Source organism: Sceloporus occidentalis, unplaced genomic scaffold (genome assembly GCF_023333645.1).
Source record: "Sceloporus occidentalis isolate IW3139 unplaced genomic scaffold, rSceOcc1.0.p SCAF_5, whole genome shotgun sequence".
Lineage (NCBI taxonomy): Eukaryota > Metazoa > Chordata > Lepidosauria > Squamata > Phrynosomatidae > Sceloporus > Sceloporus occidentalis.
Window position 1 is genome coordinate 146,352,967 of NW_028316985.1, and position 18,722 is coordinate 146,371,688.

Sequence of the window (18,722 nt, forward strand, 5' to 3'; positions counted from 1 at the left end):
CAAACTGAAAAGTTGCAGGTAATCAATTATTTGTAATTCGAGTGATTGCAGCAATCCATTAGGAAGTGTGCCTTTTAATTCTGGAATACTTGATGGGTATCTGTTGATGTTTCTACATAAAAGTATCAGTGCTGAGGTACAATGTGATAATGGCAAGCTTTAGGACTTCTAATGGAATGTGAAGCCATCAGCTCCCCTGTGTGATCATGTCATGGGAATATGCCCTATGCATTTCATCATTAATTCTCATTTAAAGTGTCACCATTAAGAATGAGCTCTTGGTCATTCTCTGTAATGGTTGTCCTGAGGCAAGGAAACTGCTAAGGCGAATTTTCTCACCAAAAAGTTAGATGAAATCAGTTTCTGATTAACTCAGCTGCCTCTCATTATTCAGAACTAACCAGGAGGAGTACATTATTCATTGATGCCTTTTAAGAATTATGGACAGATTTTTCAAAATCAGCCCTTTTTATACATATCTATATGGAAAAAACTGCATAGAGTTTACTCAATATTTATAATACAAACAAGAGAGAAACAGCTTTTTTCTATGCATTTTTAGTAGAAAATAGATATGATATGTTTTCTGAGAACTGCAACAATAAGAAAATAAATGAATATACTGTACACATTTTCCATTCAGGCATTAAGCAACATGCTTCATTTCAGAAAATGTTAGAAGTGCTTCTTTTCTTTAACCTTTCTAGGTGGATTCAGAATATATTAACAGCACTGCTGAAAGCATCAGAAAGAAGTAAGTCTTTCTATGATAATGACATATACGAATAAAAGATGCGAATTTTTAAAAAGAAAAACACATTAGTAGTAAATGTTTAGGAACAAGCATGGTGTAGTGGTTTGAGCATTGGACTAAGACTGGAGACAGGACTTTGAATCCCCACTTGACCATGGAAACCTACTGAGTGACCTTGGGAAACTCACATACTTTCAGCCTCATGATAAGGTCACTTTAGGATTGCCATAAGTCGGAAACAACTTAAAAGCACACAACAATAACTGTAAATGTTCACCAGTTAGTCACTTGGATTACCGTATTGCAGTCTGTAACAAACCATATATTAACATAAATTACAATCAGAAAGACTGGCAAAAATTATAATTACTTTAGCTAAATCCTTTAATTCAATTACAGTGTAAGTCTTATTATTATTATTATTATTATTATTATTAATAAATAATAATAATAATAAAGCTTTTATTTATATACCGCGCCTTCCACAGATCAGGGCGGTTTACATAAAATTACAGTGCAAATACAATAGTTAAAAACAACACCATACAGTATACAAGAATAGAATAAAATAAAACCAACTAAACCCCAAAAGCCCATCCTCATTGCCACGGAAGAGGAGGGAGGCCCACAGGATTTTTTATGCGGGGAAAGCTAGCTGGAAAAAAAAGGTTTTCAACTCCCTTTTAAATTGGGCCAGGGAGGTAATCGAGCGGAGCTCGGCGGGCAGCGTGTTCCAAAGGGCCGGGGCGGCGATGGAAAATGTCCGCCTTGCGACGGAGGTAAGCCTAGCCCCTGGCACCTTCAGTAATAGCTGCCCGGATGTTCTGAGGGTGCGGGACGGAATGTATGGGGAGAGGCGGTCCTTCAAGTATCCTGGGCCCAAGCCATTTAGGGCTTTATAGGTAATCACCAACGCCTTATATTGGGCCCGGAAACGAATAGGCAGCCAGTGAAGATCTTTAAGCACCGGTGTTATATGGCTGGTCCTGGAAACACCAGTGACCAGCCTGGCTGCCATATTTTGCACCATCTGTAGTTTCCGGGTTTGGTATAAGGGTTGCCCCATGTAGAGTACATTGCAGAAATCCAGTCTCGAGGTTACCAGAGCATGTACAACAGTTTCTAGGTCCCTCTGGGTCAGGTATGGGCGCAGCTGGCGAATAAGCCGCAGCTGATAACAGGTGTTCTTGACCGTCGCATTCACCTGAGCAGTCAGGTGAAGCGACGAATCAAGAAGCACCCCCAGACTGCGCACGGAGTCCTTCACAGGGAGCGTGACCCCGTTCAGGACAGGTGGAACCACCACCATTCCTGGACCAGGGGAACCTATCACTAGTACCTCCGTTTTCTCTGGATTCAGCTTGAGTCGGTTTTCCCTCATCCAGCCCATTACTGACTCTAGGCAGGCCACGAGAGGAGAGACGCCATCCCCAGTCACTGCATCAGTCGGAGACATAGAGAAAATGATTTGGGTGTCATCAGCGTACTGATAACCCCGCGCCCCATGTCTCCGGATGATCTCTCCCAGCGGTTTCATGTAAATGTTAAATAGCATGGGAGACAGAATGGCTCCTTGAGGGACCCCAGTTTTAAGGGTCCGCTCATCGGAACGCACGTCTCCCAGCTGCACCATCTGGGACCTCCCAGAGAGGTAGGACCGGAACCACTGGAGCGCAGTGCCCCCGATTCCCACCTCTGCCAGGCGCCCCAGAAGGATACCATGGTCTATGGTATCGAAAGCCGCTGAGATGTCCAAGAGCACCAACAGGGACACGCTTCCCCCGTCAATGCTCAGACGGAGATCATCGACCAGGGCGACCATGGCCGCCTCAACCCCGTAACCCGTCCGAAAGCCAGTTTGAAATGGGTCCAGATAATCCGTTTCATCCAAGATCGCCTGAAGTTGGATTGCAACCGCCCTCTCGATCACCTTTCCCAAAAATGGCAGCAGCGAAACTGGCCGGTAATTATTATGAACCAGGGGGTCGAGGGAGGGCTTTTTTAAAATAGGTTTTATAATGGCCAATTTAAGTTCTGATGGAAATTGGCCCTCCCTCAAGGATGTATTAATAATCCGGCGTAACAACAAGGTTACCGCCGGTCCCCCCTGGGCCGCAAGCCACGAGGGACAGGGATCGAGAGAGCAGGTTGTCTTCCGGACACTTCCGAGGATCTTGTCCACATCATCGGTACTTACCAATTCAAACTGATCCAGTTTAATAAAGTCCACGGAGGCTCTGGATACCTCTACTCTAGGTTCTGCTTGAATGTCGGCATCAAGACCTTCGCTTATCCGAGAGGTTTTATCCGCAAAAAAGTCGTTAAATCGGTCACAGCAGGCCTTAGAAGGTTCAAGGATCTGGTTCAGGGCGGGAGGGAGCTGAGTTAGCTCCCTGACCACCCTGAACAACTCTGCCGGACGCGACTCTGCGGACGCAATACGAGCACCATAGAACGAATTCTTTGCTGCTCGTATTGCCTCTCCGTAGTCCTCTAACAGTTGGTCTAGGAGAGCCTTGTCGTCTAAGCAAAGGTGTTTCCGCCAACGGTACTCTAGCCGTCGCAGTTCCCGCTTCCTTGCCCGGAGATCTTCCGTGTACCAGGGCTTACATTTGGAAGCGGGCCTGAGAGGGCGCTTGGGAGCGATGCTGTGTATAGCCCTTGAGAGACCGGTATTCCAAATACCAGTCAGGGCATCAACAGAGTCGCTGTCACTTCCAACCATGAACCCCTCTAAGGCTTGTTGGAACCTCTCAGGTTCCATCAGCCTTCGAGGGTGGACCATCCGAATAGGTCCACCACCCCCGGGAGGGATCTGGGTAGAGACCTTGATTTTTGCCTCCACCAGGAAGTGATCCGTCCATGGCAAGGGGGAAATATTAGTTATTTCCGCCCACGGATTTTCCGCATCCGAACTGAAGACCAAATCAAGAGTATTACCCGCACAATGCGTAGGACCCTCTATCAGCTGAGACAGGCCCATGGCCGCCATGGTATCCATGAATTCGCGAGCTGCACCGGGTGGAACATAGCTGGCCGTGAGGGAGATGTTGAAGTCACCCAGGACAAGTAGCCTGGGTGTCTCCAGCATCAGCTCCGCGACCAGCTGTGTCAGCTCGTTAAGGGAGTCCGTTAGCGCACGGGGTGGCCGATACACCAACAGAATCCCCAGACTGTCCCTAGCTTTTAGGGTCAGGTAAATACACTCGATATAGGACGTCTGTCGGATGTGGTTCCTGGTGAGGGACAAGGTGTTCCTATGTATCAAGGCCACACACCCCCCCCGCCCACCTAACCTGGGCTGGTCCTTCACCGAGAACCCGGCAGGCAGGGCCTGAGCCCACACAGCATCCCCTTCAGGCCCAAGCCAGGTCTCGGTAATGCAAGCCAGGTCGCAATTTCTGTCCTCCACCAGGTCGTGGAGGATGTGGGTCTTGTTATTAATCGACCTGGCATTGCACAGGAGCAGCGACAGGGTTTGTGGCACGGTTGGAGTGACCCTCAGGTCCCTTTGGATGGGAGAGGGACAGGAAGGGGAGATAGATATGATGCATCGATCTCTCCTTCCCCTGGAACGCAAGTCCCTTCTCCCACCGCCATACCTCCCCCTGCCCCACACTACCTCAATAGGAGCTCCGCTCGTATAGATGTTATCCCTCCCTTCCCTAGCCCGGGCATCCTCCGCAACCATTCACCTCCCCCCGCCCTTCCCCAGCAATTAAGAGAGCAGGGGTTAACCACCCCAGGCATCCCCTGCTCTAAGGCTAACAACAATATAGCCACCTTATACCCTGTACCCTGCCCCTCCAAAAACGCCCTCCCTGATGGAAGGGAGCAAAGAGTTCTTCCTGGGCCAGTGCCCGATGGGAGGGGGCAAGCGGCAGCGTCTCTGGAGGGGAGGCCAGGAGCCGGCTTTATGGGGCCGCTCTCACCGGCCCCGCCCCTCTGCCAAACGCCGCTCCGGCGGCAAGAGTCCTTCCTGGGCCGGTGCCCGGTGGGAGGGGGCAGGCAGCAGCGTCACTGGAGGGAAGGCCGGGAGCCGGCTTTATGGGGCCGCTCTCACCGGCCCCGCCCCTCTGCCAAACACCGCTCCGGTGGCAAGAGTCCTTCCTGGGCCGGTGCCCGGTGGGAGGGGGCAGGCAGCAGCGTCACTGGAGGGAAGGCCGGGAGCCGGCTTTATGGGGCCGCTCTCACCGGCCCCGCCCCTCTGCCAAACGCCGCTCCGGCGGCAAGAGTCCTTCCTGGGCCGGTGCCCGGTGGGAGGGGGCAGGCAGCAGCGTCACTGGAGGGAAGGCCGGGAGCCGGCTTTATGGGGCCGCTCTCACCGGCCCCGCCCCTCTGCCAAACGCCGCTCCGGCGGCAAGAGTCCTTCCTGGGCCGGTGCCCGGTGGGAGGGGGCAGGCAGCAGCGTCACTGGAGGGAAGGCCGGGAGCCGGCTTTATGGGGCCGCTCTCACCGGCCCCGCCCCTCTGCCAAACGCCGCTCCGGCGGCAAGAGTCCTTCCTGGGCCGGTGCCCGGTGGGAGGGGGCAGGCAGCAGCGTCACTGGAGGGAAGGCCGGGAGCCGGCTTTATGGGGCCGCTCTCACCGGCCCCGCCCCTCTGCCAAACGCCGCTCCGGCGGCAAGAGTCCTTCCTGGGCCGGTGCCCGGTGGAAGGGGGCAGGCAGCAGCGTCACTGGAGGGAAGGCCGGGAGCCGGCTTTATGGGGCCGCTCTCACCGGCCCCGCCCCTCTGCCAAGCGCCGCTCCGGCGGCAAGAGTCCTTCCTGGGCCGGTGCCCGGTGGGAGGGGGCAGGCAGCAGCGTCCACCCTTTCCCCAATACTGGGACTCGGCAGCTCGCAACATTAGATCTAATGTGCATCTGCAGTCTTTGTAGACTGTAGTAACAAGTAACGACCCATTGGGTGATCAAAGTAATGAATAACAAAGCTACTTGTATTTTAATGCCCCATTCCCACTGGCATATAAAGCGAAGTATTTCGCTGCAATTCTGACTCAGACCTTTTTTCCGAGTTGTATTCGAATCTGGTCCCTCGTTCCCATTACGAAAGGGTGCAAACAGACTTGGGGTTTTTTGACCCGTGTTCTCGTTCCCATTGAAATTTTCTCCATTGTAATTTGAAGCGGACTTTTTGTTCCCCGTTCCCATTGCTCTTCTGGAACTGCATTGTGCATTTAAGCAGCTGTCAATCAAGCGCCTAGGCGCCAGTGATGTCAGTTGTTTCGATGCATTTTGGCACGGGCTATTTTTGTTTCCCATTTGCATCTTTCAAACCTGTTTTTCTATTTTGTTTTTTTTTTAAAGCAGTCAATCAGTCACTTAGGCGCTTTTCCCCTCTGGGAAAGGGAGAAGGAGCCTCCATCCCCCCAAGTCCCTTTGCCTCCCAAGCTGTCCTGTGTCTTCCCAGAGAACCTCTGGGAAAGGGAGAAGGAGCCTCCATCCCCCCAAGTCCCTTTGCCTCCCAAGCTATCCTGTGTCTTCCCAGAGCCCCTCTGGGAAACGGAGAAGGGGCATCCATCCCCCCAAGTCCCTTTGCCTCCCAAGCTATCCTGTGTCTTCCCAGAGCCCCTCTGGGAAAGGGAGAAGGAGCCTCTGTAATGCTTTGTAATGCTGTATTGTGGAATAGGTGGCTTTTGAAAGATTTCAGTTTTAACAGTGACTTTATTTAATCCTTAGCCATAAAATGCAACAAGGTTGAGATTTTGTTAAAATTAGGTAATTCCATCTACTGTTGATAAACAACACTATGTGTAAATCTTGATTCCTGTGTGCAGCCTGTACTTACAGAATTTCACTTGAAGTGAATGGTGTTCTCTCTATTTTCATCTATTTCTAGCTTCCCAAATGAGGTACTCTCTGGAATTCTTGAGGTTATTGCTCCCCCTGCTTTCTATTATCCTGAGTTTTCTAATCTGAAAGAAATGTTTGGGGACTCAAAGGAGAGAGTAAGGTATGATAGGCCTCTCAGCATGAACTTTATAAGCATTGTAAAAATATGAGGTGGCTTTACTCACTTTAAAAAGTAAACCCCACTTTTTATTTATTTAAAACAGTATATCTTACTTTTCAAACCTTTCTTCAAGGCAGCTCACAGTTGCATAAAGTTGTAACACAACATAGCATCAAAACATTATCTAATATTTTTAAGTCTCGGGCACCAAGATGGACCATTTCAGTTTCCAAGAATCATGGTTTATTGCAGAATCCACAAAGAACTAGACCTGTAATGTGACTGTTCTACAACATTATCTCCATGCAATTGTAAATTAATGTTTCGAAACTCCAGTCACTTCAAGGTACAGCATTTCCCCCCAACAACCAAAAATGGCTCAACAAAAAGCATCCCAATGAATCTATTGTTTTTGCCACTGAGGCACTTTTTTGTTCCCCTGAATGTACTGGCTCATTAGGGGTGTGGGGACTGGAATTTTCAGTGGACCCAGAAAATACAAAATGTGAGATTCTATTGGTCCACCCTAACTTGAATCACAATGCAGTCCCTACCATTAGCACTCACTACACTGGAATTCCCATTGGTGTCAGAAACAGCTGTATATACTCATGTAAATCTAGAAATTTTAGTGAAAAAACCTGACCCAAAACACCTGAGTCGATTTATCTATGGGTCAATGTAAATACTCTACTTTAACTCTTATTAAAAAAGGAACCATCTCCTGGTGAAAGGCAAGAGGATAATCTGTTCTGAAAATACTGAACCCCCTCTGTTTTCTCATCCGTCCAACCTTTAGTATGAGCACAAACAGTTATGCCTGTTGGAATTCTGTATGTTCTTTGGCATTGTGTTCCTTTGCTTCATCCTTTAGATTCTTGTTACATGTCCCTAAGTTTTACCCTTGATTTATCCATGGGTCATATCAAAATCCATAATTTTGGCTCCCAAACCTGCCCTCAGTTTACACATGAGATGGACTTATAGTCGAGTATATACAGTACCTCATAACCCACTCAGTTAAAGGTTTTTATTTTGTTTTATTCTGCTTCAATTAACAAATAACCACAGCTGAAAAAAAAGAACATAAATATTTCACAGTAACTCCAGACTATAGGTTCAAGTGCTGCCTAAATAAATAGGCCTTTGTGGCACTTCTGGAATAGCCAATGCCCAAATCAGACAAATGTCTAACTGGAGAGAAGTTCAAAAACTGAAGCACCTCCTACCACTAAACCCTGTCCTGTTCCTCCACCCCACATTGTTATTCATAATCAGTCTTGTATCCAACAGTACCTACATGTTACCACCATTTCCTGATCCCTGAGACAGCTCAAATACTGTACATTACACTAGTGGAGTAAGGAACTATAATAATACTAGGGGATGTCAGCCAACACAGCTTCTATTTTCTAAGGAAGGGTGCAGGTGCTCATGGTTATAATTAACCAAAAAGGAGACCTAGATCTAGGATCACTTGCAACAGTTAATTTCAGATGAATGTAGCCTAATTCATGACAAACAATGTGCCTCTCCAATCAGTGGCCCACCATAAACATTTAATTTGTACTGAATTATAGTTTATTTGTTATAATCCAGTCTATTACTTACTTCAGGCAGACACATGAATCTGACAGTGCTCAACTTGTTTGGATTGATTTTACTTGTACATTGCCCCGAGATTTTATGATTTAGGGTGGGATAGAATTTTAAATAAATAAATAATATAAACATTTGCATATTGTTGGTTCCTCACACCAAATCTCCCAGTCATTTCATGTGGAAGCTTAAATAATTGAAGATATGGTAGATTTGTGTTAACCCCAATGGATAATTGTTGTTCAGATGAACACTATATTCCATCTTAACTCTGTCAAGATTCCAGCAAAACAGGAATAGAACCAATTTAACACAGTGTCTCAGAATGCCAACTCACTTACTGTATATACCCATGCATAAGTCTAGAAATTTAGGTCAAAAAATTGACCCCAAAAAACTGAGTTGACTTATCCACGGGTCAATGTAAGTATTGTATCTTAACTCTTATTTAAAAGAAGGAACCATCCCCCTGGTGAAAAGCAAGAGTATAATACGTAAAGCTCCAACCCCCTCTACTCTCTCATCCATCCAGCCTTAAGAGTAAGCACAAAGAGTTATGTCTGCTGGAATTTTGTAAGTTCTTTGACACTATTTTGTGTTGCTTCATCCTTTAGATCCTTTGCTATATGCTTCTATATTTTACCCTCCAGGGATCATATCAAAATCCATAATTTTAGCCCCAAAACCTGCCCTCGACTTACACATGAGGTCGATTTATAGTTTTACTTTGCTTCATCCTTTAGATCCTATGCTATATGCCCCTAGATTTTATCCCCAATTTATCTACAGGTCATAGCAAAATCCATAATTTTCATCCCAAAACTTGCCCTCGATTTATACATGAAGTCGACTTACAGTCGAGTATATACAGGTTGTTGAGTATACCAAGACTGGTGATACTGAAGGAAGATGACCGGATCGAAAGATCAACTGGGCTAGGCTCCCTTTATATCTCCCTCAGTTTAGGTGATCAAACAGAACAAATCATAAATGTCCATTCTGAGCTGCATCCAGAAAACTAGATTATAATGAGTTTTCTTTGAGACTGGCTAAAGAGAAAGAAAATAATGTATCAAAGTAGCTTCTTTTTAAAAACCAGAATTTGTTGCTTATATTTAGGTGGCGAACAAAACAGAATTTGGATTATAGCTTCTTAATGCTGTATGCCCAACCAAAGGGAAGATTTTATTTACAGGTATGTTCACATACTACATGCATAGCTAAATAGATTAGTGCTGGTTTGCCTTGAGGATCAAAATAAGACACTAATCTATCTCACTTCTGATGATACTTTATATTCTGTTTCTGTAATACATAATTCTGTAAGCAGTCCTAATACCCTGAAGAAACTAGATCCTGTCTGATCTTTGAAGCCAAGCCCTAGTTAGAATTTGGAATACCAGATGCTTTAGGCTATATTTCAGAGGAAGACAATGGCAAACCTTCTTTGAGTATTTGTTGCCTAAGAAAACCTTATGAAATTTTAGTGAACCACCTATCTTAAGGCAGCTCTTGTGTTGTCATTTGATATTTGCATGCAGCTGAACCATGATCCACTGCTGATGGCTACCCTGGGCTACCTGGTACTTTAGTTCAGATATCATTTAACATTTATACAATAACCACAATCCTGGGACATTGTGGGAAATGCCCTTCGGAGCACTGCTGCTTGTGTTGTCTGCCATCATTGACATCTTTTTGTTTTAAACTAGTCATGGTTTTTTTGATTTGTGCTTACATATCATGGAATATATTTACTATGAATGAACTGCTCTTATTTATTATGAAGTACCATTGCCATACCATATAAGTTGTTGCTTTTTTTATAGTCAGGTTTGCCCATTTCAGTAGCATTAACGTTCAAGGAAGGGAGTTAGCATGAGGAATAACCACATCATATTCCATGGTTGAAAATGCTCTTCAGACATTTCAGCAGCATAAAACACAGCCATGTTGAAATGCCAACCAAACTACCCGTATTATGTAAGAAAAAGCAACTTGAAGAGTATTATTGAGGAATGCTTGAGCAGAAAATTTACCAAAATAAATAAATAAAATGCCAATACAGTCGGCCCTGGCCCTTCTTATACACAGATTTTTATACACTGATTCAAGCATTTAATGGTTTGATAATGTTCAAAAAAAGTATAAATTTCAAATATGAAACCTTGATTTTCCATTTTTATAAGGGACACCATTTTGGTATGTCATTATATTTAATGGAATTTGAGCATACACATATTTTGTTATACACGGGGGATCTTGGAACCAAACCCCAGCATATAACAAGGTCCCACTGTACCAGCATTGCTGGATGTGAGTATGCTTACAAATTATCAGTGCTGTAGTATTATACCTCAGTTAATAAAGTAGATGTGTTCTTGGTCATTACATCTTCAACAGAAAATTTGGTATCAAAGGCAGAAATAACATACTCAAGCAGCTGATGTCACAGAAATAACATACTCTTATATGGTTGCCTCTTGATTTTCTGGTGACCAGCCTGGCTGCCAGGTTTTGGATTAACTGAAGTTTCTGAGTTAGTAAAAAGGGTAGCCCCATGTAGAGCGCAGTTCTAGCTAAAAGGCCACTGTGGCTGCCATTGAATAATTTCCAAAAACAGACCCTGAGAAAAGTGAGGAACAAGGAAATATCAACAATATTAGCATCATGAATGAAATAATTGTCCATGAACTGTGAAAAGTTAAGGAGGTTTCTCAGTGGCTGTAAAGTACTAAAAGTCTAATTCAATAAAGTCAGTAGTGAAATTGGGTAGCTAGAGACAGAAGTGGGTGACAGCAAGACAAGTAATCATAGACTTCTGGAAAACCATGTAATTCAATTTTGTTCCTGGAATGGAATAGAAAGATGACCCCAGTAAGAAGTACATATTGTTTGTTCACTATTTTCCCTTTAGGTAATGAGACATGGAAGGGAAATGATGTGTCATTGTTTAATGTGCCTTCAACTCCCTAACTTGACTTGAGTTTAGCTTATGGTGACTCCATCATCCATTTTCTTTGGCAAAATTTATTCAGATGAAGTTTGTTTGTTTGTTTGTTTGTTTGGAGTATTTATACCCTGCTCGTCAGCCACAAAAGCTCTCAGAATAGCTTACAATTTAAAAAAATTAGACAGTTCCTTGCCATGAGGCTTACAAACTAAAAAGACATGACACAAAAAGAGAAGAGAATGGTGGTGGGGCTCATTGGTTCTTCTTTCCCCCTGGGGCCATGGTCATAGCAGATGGGCTGGAGGGAAGGCTCTTCATCTTACTTGGGCTAGGCCCAATAGAACTGGCCTACCTCTCTCCCCTTCTAAGGCTGGATGATGTTTACCATTGTCTTCCTCCAAACTTGGCACAGCATGACTTGCCCAAAGTCACTCAGTGGTTTTCTGTGGCTGTGTGGAGATTCAAGCCCTAGTCCTCTAGAGCCCTAGTCCAATAAACTACTATATAGTCAGCCCTTCCCTTCCCTGGGAAGCCCACATACAGCCCGGGCTGACTATACTACACTGAAAGTTACATGTTGCATATCCCTAAAGCTGAATGATGTGACCTTCTGGGTAGCATATAAGAAAGGCAGCTGAACTAATTGCTCCTATTTCTCCTTCAGGTTGTCCTAGAAAGCAACTTTTTTTTAACCCTCATCTGCCTTTTCTTTTAACTTCAGTCTGTTTCATCTTCCACAACATTTTACTATGGGAGATGTCATTTTTGCTCTTTTAAAAAAAAACAACTAGAGCATAGGCTTTATTAATCCATAAAAAACTGACAGAGGTTTAGAGAAAATTGTGTCCATATTTGCAGTTCATGTTTTCTACAGTCCATAGGGGGCCCTTGAGGGACTTTTAGCCATGCCAAGGAATAGATAATGATTGTATGGGAGCCATAAGAGCAAGCAGTCAAATCCCTCTTCACCATGGGTGAATTGTAATTATTTTCTGTGTCCATTTAGGTCTGCTTCATCCTCAAATAATTATGCATTTCCAAAGTTGAAAGCATCTTTGAGAATCTCCTTTCTAGTAGCTGTTAGAAAGTGCTTTTTATCAATACTCAAGGGAACTGAAATGAAAACACTAAAAACTACAGCAGCTTTTAGCATCTTGATTCAGTATTCATGACAAAAAGTCAGGAACATTTCTATTGGGAGTATTGTTTTACGTCAATAGCTATTGTGGCATTCATACCACTTCATAAAACAGTTTTCTGATTTGTTGCAATTCACTTGCCTTCTAAAAATGTATAATGATCATATTCTTTGCCTAAGAAAACCCTATGGAATCAATGGGGTAGCCATAAGTTGACAAGAGACTTGAAGGCACATACACACAAAGACACTAGTAGTGATGGTGGTGGTGGTAATGATAGTGTATGGGGAAGAGGAGGAGAGAAGGAAGTTGAGCATTTTGATATGATTAATATAAATCAAGTCATTAATTGCAAATCTTGGAAGACATGACTTACAGGTAATATTATTAACTGTAACTAGGTACTTCAAGGTTAGTTGCAAGGAGGTAACAAAATGATTCTAAATGTGATATTATGAGTAAGAGCAAAGTTACTTTATTGTGTTAGGTTTAACAGTTTCTATTTGTTTCCAGAAGTTACTTTTAAGGGATTTAAAGAGGAAATTTGCAAGAAGTTCTCAATTTATGTGCCATCCTTTTACCAATCCTAAGGGTTGTTCCTCTCATGAAATAATTTTTTAAAAACCCAGAAAGTAATGGAAAATTAATGAGCAGTGTAACAATCAAAACAACAAATTAACTTTTTTTTCTTCATTGTAATGAGTAACCACAAAGAATTAATGTTTAAAATACTGTACGGAGCAATGGAAATTTTGAAAAGTAATTTTCCAAGCTGTGATTAAATGTAACAGATTAAAACATCTGAACAAGTAAATTGAGTTCTCAAAGAATTATGCTTTGCTTACACTTTAGCCGAAACAAATAGGCAATTCTTAAAGGCATTACTAGATCCCTTCTTTATTTTTATGCTGAAACTAATTGAAAATAAAAGCAGTTCCAATGAAGGGACTTCGCAACAAGTCAGTTTAATTGGCCTGCTTTTTAAGAAGGGAAAATGCTAATGTTTGAGCTAATAATCCTAAATGGAGCTAGTAAAGAGAATGAGTGAGGGATTCCAAACCACTTCTAAAATCCAGCTGTTTTATGTGGGCCAGGACTGTGATATGAGGACTTATGAGCTTGTCAGCATGGTGGACCTGGACCTATTTTTAAAAAATGAAAGGATTTGTTGTTGCTAACTGCCCTCAAGTTGACTTTGACTTACAGTGATCCCATGAATGAGAGAACTCCAAGTCATCCTATCATCAACATCCCTGCTCAGCTCTTGTAGACTCAGGGCTGTGGCTTCCTTGATAGAATTTATCCATTTGTAATGCAGTCTTCTTCTTTTCCAACTTCCTTCTACTTTACCAAGTGTCATTGTCTTTTCTAGTGAGTCATGTCTTCTCGTGATATGACCAAACTATGACAATCTCAGTTTCGTCATCTTAGCTTGTAGAAAGAGTTCAGGCTAGATTTGTTCTAGGACCCATTGAGTTGTCCTTTTAGCAGTCCACAGTCTCTGTAGAAGTCTTCTTCTTACTTGCTTCACAGTCCTCCAAAAGGCTACATAGGACTATCTTACTTTTGGCTCACTCAAGATAGACAATATTTCTTTTCCAGCTTGAAGATGATATCATAGCCAGGCCTGAATATATACAAATAATAAATGACTTTGCCAAACAACAGGAGTCCCAGGAGTGGATGATCCTGGAATTTTCTGAGCTTGGGTTTATTGGTAAGTACAGCTAAAATACCAAGGGGACAGTTTAAACAAGAATGAGGAGCAGAGTAACGAGAAACTGCTTGCTTTGTTTTTAAAACTTAACAAAATTGCTCACAAATTTACTGTTATTGGGTTAACTCCAATTATTAGTCCTAGTTAGAGTAGACCCATTACATAAATGGGACTTTTAAAGTCAATGCTTATATAAATCCCACTGACTGTTCGGGGCCACTGCTGTTCGGACCAAAAATTAGCTCTAATCTACTCTGCTTTAACCATTGTTACAGTGCAATCTTATAAGTGTCTATTGGAAAGTTAGGTTACATATAGTTCATTGAGTCTTTTTTCCCATGTAAGTGGGCATAGGTCTTTTATCTTAGTACAAGAAATACAGAACAGCTAACAATGCAAGAAAGAAAAGTAACAGAAGATTATGTACCCACTTATTTTGTTCAAAGCCAACATTTTGGAGATAAAGGCCTGTTACAGACTGCCAAAATAAAGCTGCTTCGGGTCTCTTTGGAGGTATGCTATTTAAATGATGCATGGGTCCTAAGAGTCTGGAGGTCGCGCCAAAGCCACACTCCATTCCTAAGCACTGGAGTGCAGCTTTGGTGCAGCTTCCGGATTCTTAGGATGCATGCATCATTTAAACAGCATACCTCCAAAGAGACCCGAAGCAGCTTTATTTTGGCAGTCTGTAAAAGGCCAAACTCTTTCTGTGGGATTTATGCGCACAGTTCAGACATACGTCTTACATCATGGATAATTGTAAAACAGCAGAATTATTTCAAATCAGAGGAGAATCCAGGGAAGAGCAAGTGGCATTTGCTTACATGACAGAGGATTTGTTTCCTTCCTCCCTCTTTGTAGCTTCTTGTGTTACCAAAAAATTATCCAGAATATCAGGAGGAAAGGAAACTGAAGATTTTCTCTTGCACAATAAGACGTTCCTTACACATTTGCGCATATGCTTTTGTTTGAATGCCTTTTAAGAATGGCCCTTGTGGTCTCTTCCAACTCTATGATTCTATGACTCTATGAAACAAAATCTGAGAAACATAGCAAAAGATTGCATATCCTTCAAAGTAGCTGACCATCTTCTGGATTTGTTATGCAGTGGAAAATATTTGATTTTCCAAAATGAGGTAGTAAAAGGTCTGTGCAGAAATTTAACTTCCTTTGTTAAGTTGCTTTGTTCAAACAATGGCAGAAAAAAGCAGCCAAAGTAAAGCAGCAGGTGCCTAGTCTGTACACATATATAATCCCCAGTGTCCGAGACATGAATTTAAAACAACGTAAACACTAGTGTAAGCAAGTGTTTGGAACAACATTAACTAGTTTTACATATTTGATCTTTAGCCGTTTTAGTGTTTAAAGGTACTCTTACAGATTGTTACAGGATGTGACATTTTTAAATGGTGGATGCACTGAATCAATCTTGAATTTTAAAATATCCCTTTGGGATAGAAATTAAAGTACTGAAATCAGTGGGACAAAGTCAAAATGCTTTGTTTTCACTGGATTATACCTTAAATCCAGGCAAAATGAATTTATTTTTACTAGTACTCATCCTCCTCTTTAATTGTTCATGATACTATACTAATGAATGATATGCAAGGGCTAAATCGAACCTTTCCATTAGGAACACAAAGCAAAGAGTACCAATGGAATAGAAGGGCTCAAATTCCAGTAACCAACAAAACCAAGAGAACCTTATCACACATACAGCCATTCACAGGTCAAGAGGAGGTCTCAACAGATGGGGAAAAAAAGAAATCAGAGCTATCACAGCACAAGGAGTGTTTTCATCACCCACCTTACACCAGTATTTCAAGGGAGCTGTGTGTATGTTTGTGTTTGTACAGAAGAGTGCTAGCATATGCGTCACTTTCAGCAAAATCACATCCTTTATTTCTAATTTAGTCAAGATGTATTTTCTGTAGGTAAATTTTTGTAGCTGGATCCATTTCAAAGTTTAATAAGTGGGAGAATATTCTGAAACCATACATAACTGACCCATATCAGGATGATGCTCTGAGACTCAGAATGTTATGCTACTCATTTATGGGTGGCTTTGGTATAGTCATTCCTCTTAAAAGTAACTTTCCAATACCACTTCTTTCCCATATGACTTTGTTGAGAAGATCAATGAAAGACTTCCAATTCACCTTTATCTAACCCAGTGGTTCCCAACCTGTAGGTCGGGACCCCTTCATGGGGGTCGCCTAAGACCATTGGAAAACACCTATTTAATTACAGTTATGAAGTACCAACGAAAATAATTTCATGGGTTTGGGTCACCGCAACATGAGAAACTGTATTAAAGGGTCGCGGCATTAGGAAGGTTGGGAACCACTGATCTAACCAATGTAAGTTTTTATATGAAGTTAGCTGAAAATTCTTGTTGTTTTATGCCAAAGTAAAATGAAGTTCAGCCAAATTTACTGAATACAGAACAAATACCAATTGGTGACCCTTACATACAGATAAATGCAAAGGAAAACAACAGAATAAGATCAAAATGCACAGATGCTGCAAAAGGATAAGAAAGCAGGACAAGTAAAAATCTGTGATCAGCAAAATTGCCCCTACTGGCAGCTAAGCAGATGGCAGAAAGCCAAGGACCTTAAGCAGATGGGCAGGATGGCATGGGCCAAGCTCATGCCATCCTGTCCCACATCCTGTCCCAGGTCAGTCCACAGACCTGTGGACAGACCACAGACAACATTCTCTTCATCTACCAATGGGTGTTTACCTGTCTGCCCACCACTACACCATGGACTCACTACCACCATGCACCCTGCAACTGCCTCACCACCATGTCTGGTGGGAAGACCCCTGTTGTGGTCTGTTGAGGTGGAAATGGGGTTCCTGGTTATACTTACATGACCAGACTCCCCCATCCATTGTTGGAGGCTGCGACAGGAGTATCAGTACCAGATATGACAGCAAGTCAGGTGCAGAGCACTGGGGCTGTCTGGTCTGCTGCTGCAAAGTTTCCTAGAAACTCAGTGGTTATGTCAGAATCCAAAAGGAAATGGAACTGTCATGATGGGAAATATGAGGAATATATTAATATAGTAATGTTGATTTAGTGATGTCGTAATATTTTGAAATGGTAAAATAGAAGTAATGGGCCTGACCAGATCAGAATAGAGTGGCACTATTACTTCCCTTGATCTAGACACTATACTTCTATTGATGCAGCCTAAAATTGCATTGGCCTTGTTAGCTGCCGCATCGCACTGTTGACTCATATTCAACTTGTGGTCTACTTGGACTCCTAGATCCCTTTCACATGTAGTCTCATTCAGCCAGGTGTCCCCCATCCTATATTTTTCCATCCCGAGTGTAGTACCTTACATTTCTCTGTGTTGAATTTCATTTTGCTAGCTTTGGCCCATCTTTCTAGTCTATTCAGGTCATTTTCAATTTTGATCCTGTTCTCTAGAATATTAGCTATTCCTCCTAATTTGGCATCATGCACAAATTTGATGAGTATGCCCCCAATTCTGTCATCCAACATAAAGATGTTGAATAACACTGGCCCCGGGACAGAGCCTTGTGGGACCCCACTGGTACCTTCTCTCTAGGATGAAAAGGAGCCATTGTTGAGCACCCTTTGGGTTCGGCCGCTCAACCAGTTATAAATCCATGTAACAGTTACCTTATCTAGCCCACATTTTGCAAGCTTGTTTGCAAGAATGTCATGGGAAACCTTCTCAAAGGCATTACTGAAATCAAAATATACTATATCCACAGCATTCTCTTCATCTACCAAGCTGGTAATTTTATCAAAGAAAGAGATCAGATTTGTCTGGCATGACTCGTTTCTCTGAAACCTAGGCGCGTTACAGACCACCCGTTTGGGGCGGCCTGTAACTGGCTCTTTCCCCACCGGATCGGGGCCTCAGCTGCCACAGCGGCACCCTCTGAGGCCCCAATCTGCCGCTTCCCAGGCCACGGGGAAGTGGCAAAAGGCCGCTTCCCCACAGCCTGGAAAGGGGTGTCCTGGGGGCTTCATGCCCCAAGGACACCCGACGGCTGCGGGGACGTGGAGAAAGGGGCCGCTCGGCCCCTTTCTCATTTGCGTTGCTGGTGCAGCCATGTAGAGGCTGCGCCAGCGACGCAAATCGTGGAAGGAGCTCCGAAACGGAGCTCCTTCCGGGGCTGTGGAAAGGGCGCCCCAGGCGCCCTTGCGCAGCCCCACTACATCACTTCTGCGCTGCCCCGTTTGGAGGCGGCGTGGTCGTGACATAGTAATGGCGGCACCCATGTGTATAGGGCGCCGCTATTTTCTATGCACTCCACGCGTATTAGGGTTACAGGCGTCAGGAGCGCGTACTTTACGCCCGTATGTAACAGGCCCTAGTTGACTTTTTGTGATTATGGAATTGCCATCTAGATGTTCACAGAGTCTCTGTTTAATGATCTGCTCTGGAATCTTTCCTGGTATTGATGTTAGACTAACTGGACGATAATTGTTGGGATCCTCTTTTTTTCCCTTTTTGAAGATGGGGACGTTTGCCCTCCTCCAGTCTGTGGGGACTTCTCCTGTTCTCCAAGAGTTTTCAAAGATTATTGCCAATGGCTCCGATATTACATCTGCCAGTTCTTT

The 18,722-nt window shown here is 43.5% G+C and overlaps 1 protein-coding gene across 4 annotated transcripts in view; it reads left to right on the forward strand.

The window, feature by feature from the left end:
- The window catches only part of MGAT4D (MGAT4 family member D), a 59,297-nt gene that overhangs the window by 25,035 nt on the left and 15,540 nt on the right, over window positions 1–18,722 (forward strand). For all 4 annotated transcript variants that reach the window (XM_089525762.1, XM_089525764.1, XM_089525765.1 and 1 more), the window contains exons 5-8: window positions 708–754; window positions 6,592–6,705; window positions 9,424–9,499; window positions 13,999–14,113. In XM_089525762.1, the coding sequence (XP_089381888.1) occupies window positions 708–754; window positions 6,592–6,705; window positions 9,424–9,499; window positions 13,999–14,113 (352 nt within the window). The remainder of the gene's footprint in view (window positions 1–707; window positions 755–6,591; window positions 6,706–9,423; window positions 9,500–13,998; window positions 14,114–18,722) is intronic.